The sequence below is a fragment of the Cyanistes caeruleus genome, unplaced genomic scaffold, assembly GCF_971803275.1.
Source record: "Cyanistes caeruleus unplaced genomic scaffold, bCyaCae1.hap1.1 HAP1_SCAFFOLD_87, whole genome shotgun sequence".
NCBI lineage: Eukaryota > Metazoa > Chordata > Aves > Passeriformes > Paridae > Cyanistes > Cyanistes caeruleus.
In genome coordinates, this window is record NW_028255892.1 from 735,392 (window position 1) to 745,491 (window position 10,100).

Here is a 10,100-nt window from a genome sequence, read left to right on the forward strand (position 1 = left end):
GAGGCCGTGCCGTGTGCAGAGCCCGCCGCTGGCTGCGATTGGCTGCTGCTGCCGTCACTCGTGGCTCTGGTGCGCGCTGATTGGGCAGAGAGGGGACAAGCCCGGCCCCGCTGGCGCCCCCAGGGCGGCCGTGGGGCAGGAGAGCCGCCATTGCCGGAGCGTCTGTGCGGGCCCGGCAGCGGCGGCAGCAGCGGCCGGAGCCCGGTGAGGCGGCGGCGGAGCTCGGAGGCGGCCCCGGCCATCGCAGGTGGGAGCCGCGCTCGGTTCTGCGGGGGCTCGGGGCTCGCTGCGGGCCCGGGAGGGGGCGGCAGGGGGCTGTGGCGGGTGGCTTGTGCCGTGGCCGGCCCGTGTTGGCCCTGGGCTGAGGGCGCTGCGGGAGCGGCTGCCCGCGGTCTCCTTGCCGCTGGGACCTCGGCAGGAGGCGGTGGCGGAGCAGCGCTGGCTCGTCCCGCTTCGTGTCGGGAGGCCGGAGGTGGCTGCGCTGGGCCCGGGGCCGGGCGGGAAAATTCCCGGCGCCAGAGGTTTGTGTGGCCCAAGGAGCCAGAGGAGTGGTGTGCAAGTGACTTTATTGCTGCCCAAAGGGAGAGGCCATGGGGCATTTGCCGTGCGCTCTCTCCAGGTGTTGGAGGACGCGGCCTCGTTTTTGTCCTGATTTTCCCGGCCGCATGTCCCTGTCCCTTTGCCCAACACTGGCGGTGGTGTTTGGAGGGTTCAGCCTTCCCGATCCGCCTGCTGCATGTCCTTTTTGTATAACATCCGATATTCGTGGCTCTGTGAAGTGTTTGTTCTTCTGGAAGTTCAGGAATGTATTGGGACTTGGTCTGAGCAGCAGTCCTTGTCAATTAGTAACATTTTCTGAAAATGATGGTTTCTCCCTTTGTTGCCTTATGTACAAGTCCCTGGCCCTATCTCCAAGCAGATTCACTCATTGCCTCTGTTTTTTCTTCCTGGAATCATTGCAATTCCTCCTGCAGGCAGGAAGCCCCTGGGCCATTGTGCAGGCTTTGTCCCATCAGTGTTAATTTGCATTTCTAAAGCTCCTCTCCTGGCTGCCTGGAACAAAGCTGCTCTTCCAGGGCAGACATCCCCTGACTCACACGTGGCCCCCCACAGATCTGCTATTTATTTTTTTTAAACAATATTCTAATAACTGTTTATGTGTTAAAGCACCAACTTTTAAGCTTTTCTAGTTTTCAAAGTGCAGCTTAAAGGGGAACATCAAAAAACTCGTACCATCATTTTGTCATGACTAAGAGTCAAGTACAAATATAAAACAAAAATGAGAAAGCAATCAAGTGTTTTCTTTTCATTCTCCTAGGAATAAAAACTGATTCTCACACCACTGGCCCAAACTGAACCGACAATATAGAAGTAAAATTATTACAAAAAATTACTCTAACGGTGTAATCCTTTCACTGAAACTGTGAAAAGCAAAACTCTTCAACAATGTCTTTAGAAAAATAAGGCATTACTTGATTCTGGCCAACATGTGCAACAGGAATAATTTCATGCACACTTAGGCTGGGTGTGCAGAGAAAATCATTCCATGACACATGAGGTTGACTAGATTTTCCTAAATTTATACATTCAGAACCCATAGAAATCCCTTGGTTTAATGTTCATTGGTTTCAAGGTGTGGAGTTGTTAGGATTTGGTTTCCTGTTGCAGCCGGATTTCAGTGCCTGTGATGTGAATTAGGTGGGCACTCCTGGATTTCCTGCTCAGCCTTTTCCAGACCAGGTGTCTCCAGCTGTGCCTGGGGCAGGGTCTGGGGCAGGTGTTGGTTGATGTTTGCTGCTGGGTGTTGATGTTTTGTTGCTGGTCGTTATCTTGGGGGGAATCTTTTGGGCTATTCCCAGTCTGTTGAGATGTCAATTTCATCTCTGCTGAGTGGTGGAAAAGAAACATTAACATTCCTTTCCCCAAGGTAAATGCAAATCAAGTCCCTTTAGAGAAATAAGATTTTCAGCCATTTTAAAGTTGGTCTATTTTCCCATATTCTAATCCCAGGCAGGGCAGAGTGTGAGTGTCATTGAGAGGCAGAGTGGAATTGTCCCGGTGCCTTCCCCAGCAGCTGTGGCGAGGGCAGGCACAGAAAGGCCTGAAGCTGCAAGAGTGAGAGCAAGGATTGTCCCGCAGTGGCTGGAGATGGCAAAGGAGGGTGGCCAGGCCGAGGATTTGAGCAGAGGATCTGTGGGCAGGCCCAGGGGCTTCCCCCGCTGGGGAGCCCTGGCTGCTGCTGCGTTGCCTTCAGTGCAGGCTCAGGGGTGGCCTGTTTAATATTCCCTTCCAGTTCAGATTTCTGAGTGTGGAAGAGCCATGGCTGGGGCATCAATCATTTTATTTTTTTCGTTTTGTTAAGTTTTGTTCTCTTTTATATCTACACCATAACATTGAGACTATCTGGGGCTAAAGAAGTCATCCAATGTTCTGCCTAGAAAAGAGAATCCTCAGTCCAGCTCCTGCAATTCCCTGTTAATCCTAAGAATTGCAGCAGCTGTATTTTAGTGTGAGGTCATATTATTTCTGAGATTCCCTGAACCCTCTCAGGGTCAATACAAGACAAAGCTTCTGTCAATATAGGTCCCAAATATTTAACCATTTTCTCTACCATTTGCCCTTTCTTTTTTTTCAGATACTCAAAGCTGCTTTTTAGCCTGAAAATGAAGCCATTTCACAGAGGCTTCCACTACCACTTCTCCTTGTTTTTCTGACTGGATCAAGTCATCCACATCCTGCATTAAGCCAGTCCCTGGGGGTGAGGTCAATTCCTTTGATATTTCCTGCAAGGCTTGCCCCAGTCAGGCCGGTGCTTCCGTGCATCCCTGCAGAAGGACCGTCCATGTCTTGAGCATTTTCCCTTCTAGCTCTTGTTGCCAGCCCAAGGCAGAATTGTGTTTGCATCCTCTGTGAGTGGGCAGATCCCCAGAAAGCATCTTTTGCATCAAGTTGTGAATGGCAGCAGTGTGAGGAGGGCACCTGGTTGAGGATGGTGTAAGGATCTGAGAGTGTGGGGTGCCTCGGTTTCATCATCTCATTTCTTCTTCTTGGGTCCTGCAGCATTCTGTGGATTCCATTGTATTTCTTGTTTGGCAGGATAGGAGCATTCTAGGGAGCCATCCCTGGCTCCCCAAGCCGTGCCTTGAGCAGGACTCCCAGACAGGCTGTGAGCCCTTCCTTCCCTCCCTTGGAACAGGGGATTGCTTTTGGACACCTCTTGTCCTGGTTGCTTCAGGGAAATTTGGAGAGGCTCCATATCTAATTTTGCCAATTTCCCTGGGTCTGCCCACACTTGTGGGTTCACTTCAGCCGTGGCTCTGCCAGACATTTGACACAGAGGTACAACAGAACCAGCCTCTGTATCACCTTTTGCAACATTAATTTGCATTCCAAATTTAGCCATCAAATCCCTTCCCAGTAAATTACAATCACAATTGTGAGCAAATAAAAGTTCCTGCATTTCAAACCCATCCCCCCACATCAGCTAATAGTGGCTGAATAAAACACACCCACTCGTCTTTCCCACTTAGTGCTTTAGTAATTAAAATATTCCCTAACAATTTTTCCCACTTAGGTGTAAGATTCTGAGTGGATGGAGAGGCCCCTGTGTCCATCAGGAAAGGTCTCCTCTGGATCCAGAGCCACCCTGGATGTTCCCAAGGGCTGCAGTGTGGTGGGTCCCTGGTGGAATGGGAGCTGTGCCACCGCTAAGAATGCGTGTCCATCAAGGGCTGGACTTGCTGGTGCTGAGGCTGCTGCTGTCTGTGCTTGCAGTGTCCTTGTGCCCTGCAGCTGGAAGGCTGATTCCTTGCCAGGGGCTGTTTGGGTGGGCTGTGCCCTGGCCAGGAGGGCAATGCCTGTGCCAGGTGCTTGTGGCCGAGGGTGTCCCCTGGGTGCTGGGGCCCCCTTGGGCCCTGGGCTTGATCCCTCAGGGGCTGTAGGAACTGTGCCATGGCCTTTGCCTTCAGCTTGGCCTTTTGCTCATCCCTTGCTGCATTCAGCTGCTGAGCCTTTGTGAGCAAGTGCTGCAGGGGCTTCTTCTGTCGCTGCTGCAGCCCCCCTCAGTGCCTGTGGGTGCTCATCGTGTGGCAGCTGCTGTGCTTTCTGCAAAATCCTTCCTTTCTCCAGGGACCCAGCAGGAAATGCTTAAAAAGATCATGTGGATCCTTGCAGGTCTAATCGCCATTTGTGAGCTGTTCCTTCCTCGTGCTGGCTGTGCTGAGGCTCCCCTCCCCAGCCCGTATCCCAGAGCCGGTCCCTGTCCTGCCGCAGTGTCCAAAGGCGGCCCCCCCGGCGGGCAGGGCCGGCAGCTCCACGGGGCCGGGCAGCGGCCGGGGCGTCCCGCAGCCTCCTGGGGGCCGGGGGCCACTGCCGGCCCTGCCCGGGGGGTGCTGGGCTCAGGCAGCGCCCGGCGCTGAGCCCCGGCTGCCCCACAGCCCCGGCCCGGCCCCACAGCTCCCCACAGGCCCCCAGCCCGTGCTCCCGGTGCCGCAGCTCTGCGCCCGCTCCTGCCGCTCCCAGCTCAGAGAAACCCCCTGAAATCCTCACCTCCTTGTTTTCCTGTCCTGAAAACTGGGATACAAAGGATCTGAGTCAGCTGGCAAATTCTGAGGATAAGACCCTTCTGAAAATCCTTCCAATTCTCAGTATTTTTCTCTTTTTCCTCTTTTATATAATCATTTTTCTTACCCCATGGATTCCTCCTGCTGCTTCTTGCCTTAAGCACATTCCTGCACACTCCCCTTCAGCCAATCCCTTCCCAGCACACCAACACCATCCATCCCCTGTTGTCTAAATCCCTTCTGGACTTCCCTTCTTGCCCCCCTGGGTGTCCATGTCCCTAGTTAGCTCTGGGAGAATGTGCAAACGACCTCCACATGCTCCCAAGGGACCCTTGAGAGATATTTTGGGGTCATCATCCCTTTGTCCAGGATGCCCTTCTAGCATTCCATATTGTCCCCTCAATGGTCCTACCTGGATCCCACCTGCGCCCCTGCCCCCCGGGCCTTGGCGCCCCCCTGGAGGGGAATTTGGGGAGGTGGGAGGGGGGAGCGCCAAGGCCGGGCCCCCCCGCGCTGTGGTGGCGGGAGCGGCTGCAGTGGGGAGCGAGTGCGGGCGGAAGCGGCCGAGAGCCCAGCGCTGCCCCAGGCCGAGCTGGCCCAGCTGCATCCGTGCCCCTGCGGTGGGATGCTGTGGGACTGGGGGGGAAGAGGGAGGCGGCAGTGGGTGCTGGGCCTGGGGGCAGGAGGAGAAGGGAAGGAGAAGCAGGGGTGAGGAACAAAATGGTCAAAATATCTATCTCGGGTTTTACAGAAGGAGGAAGAGGTGTGAGCAAGAGTTGGGCCACAGGAGGAGGAGGAGGAGGAGCAGGAAGAGGAAGCAGCACAAGGTTCCTCCCTCCCTGTATGTGCAGTCCCAGGAGTGTTTCCCTGCCCACAGTCAGCAGGTGACTGGAGAGGGGGATTCACGATTTTCACTGGGCTGAATCCTGTTGTTTCTGAGCTTTATTGGGCTAAATGTTGGTGCTTTGTCTTTTTGCAGGGGCTGAATCTTTCTATGCTGGAGGGGGTTTTGCCTGAATTTGGTGTTTGATTAGTTTTTGATTTTTTTGATCTAGTTTTGATGTTTGGAGGATGTCTGGGCTGAATCTTGGTGTTTTGGTTTGTTACAGACACAAGATGCCAAATGACTTTCTGAGATGAACTTGGGCATGGAGGAACCCCCAGTCCAAGGCTCTCTCCTCTCTTTTTTTCCTCCTCATCAGGAATTTTCATACCGTGTCTAAATGGAAGAGGAGGAGGAAAAGTCCTGGAGGTGCCACACAAGGAAGGGCTGCAAACCCAGCCCAGGGAGCTGCAAGGAGGAAAGATCCCCCCAGTGCCAGGAACACGGCCAGAGATCCAGCCAGAGCTCAGAGCTGGGGGAGAAGCCCCACAAGTGCTTGGAATGCGGGAAGGGGTTCAGAAAGAGCTCCCAGCTGATCCGGCACCAGGTGATCCACACTGGGGAAAAGCCCTACGAGTGTGGGGAATGTGGGAAGAGCTTCAACCAGAGCTGCCACCTGATCCGGCACCAGGTGATCCACACTGGGGAAAAGCCGTATGAGTGTGGAAAATGTGGGAAGAGCTTCAGAGATATCTCTAACCTGATGATACACCAGGTGATCCACACGGGGGAACGGCCCTACACCTGCTTGGAATGTGGGAAGAGCTTTGGGTGGAGCTCCTACCTGAGAAAACACCACCTCATCCACACTGGGGAGAGGCCCTACGAGTGTCCCCAGTGTGGGAAGAGGTTTAAGCGCAGCTCCCATGTCCTCCTACATGAGCGGATTCACACAGACGAGAGGCCCTTCCGCTGCCCCGACTGCAGGAAGGGCTTCAACCGCAACTCCCACCTCGCTCTCCACCGGCGCATCCACAGTGGGGAGAGGCCCTACGAGTGTCCCCAGTGTGGGAAGAGCTTCTCACAGAGCTCTCACTTGACCCAACACCAACGGAGGCACCAGTAAGGGAAGCCCTGCGAGTGCCCCGAGTGCAGGAAGAGCTTTGTGCGCTGCTCCAGCTCCATCCCCCATGGGAGGATGGGCGTTGGATGATCCCCAGTGACCCCCGTTGGGCAGAGCCCTGGTGATCCGTGGTCCTGGTGATGCGTGTTGGGAAGACACCTGGCTGGGAGGTTCCACATCTTCCTGGCTCCCTGTGGGCACCTGGATGAACACAGGTGCAGGAACATCCATTGGGACACAGACCAACAATGGGAATTCCTTGGAGAGAGTGGATTTGTTGACTTTTAATCCTAGAGAACCTTTTCCTGCTGCCTCAGGAGCTCTGTGGGCAGAGAAAAGAAGGTGATACCAGGCTTGAGGGGCCCAAGAGGAGCACACTCGCTCTATGGGGAGGGAGGACACGACCCCCGAGTTCCCCCCTCACCTTCCTGCGCAGGCAGAAGCCGAGCCCCAGTGCCAGGAAGACGAAACCCAACACGGAGACTCCAATCCCTGTCAGCATCTTGATGCAGGCAGCATTTCACAGCATCCGTGGGTGTCTGCAGGGTTCAGGACCCCCAAAACCTCTTACAGACACCCCAAGCCCCTCCAAGGACCCTCCCAGTCTCCCACAGCCCACCCAGGACCCTCTGAAACCTCCTTTGGACTAATTAATTTCAAAAAATTAGGTATTTTAGAAAATTTGGAGATCTCAGCTAGAGACAGGCCTTGCTGGAAGTAGTTAGAGTTAATGATTAAGTGAGAAGCAGGATTTGAGATAATGAATCTCGGACTTAGGTAAAAAATTCCTTTTCATTGTGTGTTTGTTTTTCTGTGCTTATAATGAGAAAAGAGAAACTGATAAATGGGTTCAGGAAGATCACAGACCTTACATCTGGAAACCCATTTCAAAGTCACAAGGGAGGAAACTGGAGTTGTACCAAATGTCATTTGTAATGTTCATCATTGTAAAGGTAGAAAGGTGAGAGTGAGGAAGAGCGGTTTTCCTTCATCACTTGATGATTCCTCCTTGCCAAAACGACCTCCTCCTCAAATTAGGGCGCCCATCACGCAGGCAGAATGACTTTTTAAACTCATTACTGTATATTTTAATACAAAGTGGGGAATGGGAAATGTTAGCATTATGCATATGTATTGGTATTAATATGTATTAGTATTTTGGATATTCAAGACTTTTGTAAATAAATAGACACTGGAATCTTTTGTCAACTTGCAGTGCATATTAAGGGGTGACTCCCGCACTCGCCCAGTGCTGTGATTAAACATCCACTTTGTAACTTTAAACTGTTGGAGAGGTTTTTGTCCATTAACAGATTGATATTGATACTGGATCAATATTGCTATTTTGGTAAATCACTGCCAGTCTCTTCCCAGCCTCCCCAGGACCCACCAGAGCCCCTCCTGTTCCTCTCAGGATCCCACAGCCCCCTCCCAATTTCTCCCCACTTCCCCAGGACCCCCAGACCCTCTCCCAGTCCCTTCCCAGCCCCACCAGGACTCATCAAGACTCCTCCCAGTCTCTGCCCAGCACAACCAACCTCATCCCAATCCCTGCTTTCCAATTCCCAATCTCCTTCCAGCTCCTCCAGGCTCACTCAAATCCCTCCCAGTGACACCCAGCACCCCCAAACTCCCTCCCAGGGTCCACCAGCACCCCCAGAACCCCATCCCACCCTCCCCAACATCCTTCAAACCCCTTCCCAGGCATCCTCAGCACCTCAATCCCTTCCCCAGTTTAAACCAGGCCATCTCAAACTCCCTCCCAGTTCCTCCCAGCACACCCCAATCCCCCTCTGGCCCCCCCAGTGCCTCCCCCGCTGCCCCCGGCGCTGTGGGGGCCGGGCCGTGCCCCAGTGCCGGCTCAGGGGGTGCTCCAGGCTGCCGTGCTCCACCTGGCAGCTGGAGCTGAGCCCGCATTGCCGGGGGCGGTTTCCAGCAGCACCAGGAGCTGCTGGCTCCAGTCCCCGCTGGGGAGCACGGCAGTGGCCAGCACGTGGCCCGAGAGCTGCTGCTGGCCCTGGGAGCAGCTCAGCTGGATGTGGGCAGGGGAGAAATCCATCAGGGAGCAGAGCAGGCGGCCGGGGCCGGGCTGGGAGCTGGAGGGCACCAGCGAGATGGACACGCTGGGATGGGCACTGGGAGAGAGTGGAGAGGAGTGGTGTGGCATTGGGAGGGACTGGGAATGGACAGGGAGGAACTGGGGTGGCACTGAAAAAAATCAGAGCGGATACTGGGACACTGGATGAGGGTGTAGAGATCTGGAGTGAAGTGAGAATGAACTAGGAATAGACTGGGAGTGGCTAAAAAGGAGTGTGAGGGACTCTGAGGCCTCAGGGCGGGACTGTGGTGGCACTGGGCGGGACTGTGGTGGCACTGGGCGGGACTGTGGTGGCACTGGGAGGGACTGTGGGTCCTCAGGGCGGGACTATGGTGACACTGGGCGGGACTATGGTGACACTGGGCGGGACTGTGGTGGCACTGGGCGGGACTGTGCTGGCACTGGGAGGGACTGGGAATGAAGTGCGCGGCACTGGGCGGCCGAGTCCAGCGCGGGGCTCTCGGCTCTGTGGATCTGCCCGGCAACTGATGAGTCATCAGAGAGACGCGCGCTGATTGGCTGAGGGGCGGCAGATCCGCGGAGGAGTGAGAGGGACCGGGAGGGCATTTGGGATGATTCGAATGGACTGGGAGAGGCTGGGATGAACAGGGAAAGCCACAGGGGTCACTGGGAGGCCCCGGGGATGGGCAGATGGAGGGCTGAGGGCACTGGGGTGATTCCCAGGAAGGTTTGGAGAGACACGGCCGGGCCCCTCTCTGTGCCCCGCGAGCAGCGGCCCGGACAGAAAAGTTCAGGAGCGGGAGGAGGTGTTTCTCAAGATTGATTTTAATCCTCATTCTCCTGGTCTGATTTGCTCAGTCCTAAGCTCAGTTCATTTCCCCATGTCGGGCTGTTGTGCCCCTGATGGTGATCCCTGAGTGACCTCTCCCTGCCCTTGTCCCGACCCACGAGGATTTGGATTTGTTTCAGTTCAGTGGAATTCATGGTGATTTGGGAGGAGCTGGAGCAAAGCAGCTGGAAAGCACAGTGGGCTTGAGAGGGACTGAACCAGGGCAGGAGTTGGGGCTGCCTCGAGTGAGCTCTCACAGTGTGAACCTTCATGGGGTCTTTAAGGGAATTTTGTCAAGTTTGACATTCATTATTAAAAAGCAGAATCACAAGGGGAACTCTGCTTTCAGTTTGAAATGAGGGGATGGAACGTGGGCACAGGGACTTCTGTAACCTCAAGTTGTTCCTTGATCCTGGACACTTTAGCTTTGGCAATCTGAAGCCCTTCAGCAGCAATGTCTCTGCCACCCCCTGGTTTCTGGCTCAGACCCAGCTCGCAGCTTGGACAAGGTCTGGGCTTTGTCCTCTTGAGCTTCGGGAGCCTCCCGGGAAGCACCAGCCCTCCCCAGCCCACCCTTGGTAGGACTTTTTCTTTTCTCTCTGCTGACGATTTTATCCCCAAAACTGTCGTGGGAACGTTGTATCCAAGCACATCCTCCAGCGCTGCACTTTCCTCCTGTGAATTCCCTGTGCAGGGAATGTGGC

At 54.7% G+C, this 10,100-nt stretch overlaps 2 protein-coding genes across 5 annotated transcripts in view; one reads left to right on the plus strand and one right to left on the minus strand.

The window, feature by feature from the left end:
* Nucleotides 1-10,100, minus strand: part of LOC147646666 (uncharacterized) — a 713,664-nt gene that overhangs the window by 661,848 nt on the left and 41,716 nt on the right. The gene's annotated exons all lie outside the window — the stretch shown is intronic.
* LOC147646677 (uncharacterized) lies at nt 123-7,792 on the plus strand. Of its 4 annotated transcripts, none has more exons than XM_086873137.1 (4): nt 127-247; nt 2,636-2,758; nt 5,314-5,446; nt 5,672-7,792. In XM_086873137.1, the coding sequence occupies exon 4, from the start codon at nt 5,786-5,788 to the stop codon at nt 6,509-6,511; it is 726 nt and encodes a 241-aa protein (XP_086729263.1). In that variant the 5' UTR covers nt 127-247; nt 2,636-2,758; nt 5,314-5,446; nt 5,672-5,785; the 3' UTR covers nt 6,512-7,792. The 4 variants fall into 4 exon arrangements, with proteins under 4 accessions (XP_086729266.1, XP_086729263.1, XP_086729265.1 ...); XM_086873139.1 differs by having other exon boundaries at nt 5,765-7,792; XM_086873140.1 differs by lacking the exons at nt 2,636-2,758; nt 5,314-5,446 and having other exon boundaries at nt 123-247; nt 5,765-7,792.

What these genes read in the sequence shown, in the direction of transcription:
- LOC147646677 (XM_086873140.1), top strand. Translation starts at nt 5,786, where the DNA reads ATGGAAGAGGAGGAGGAAAAGTCCTGGAGGTGCCACACAAGGAAGGGC.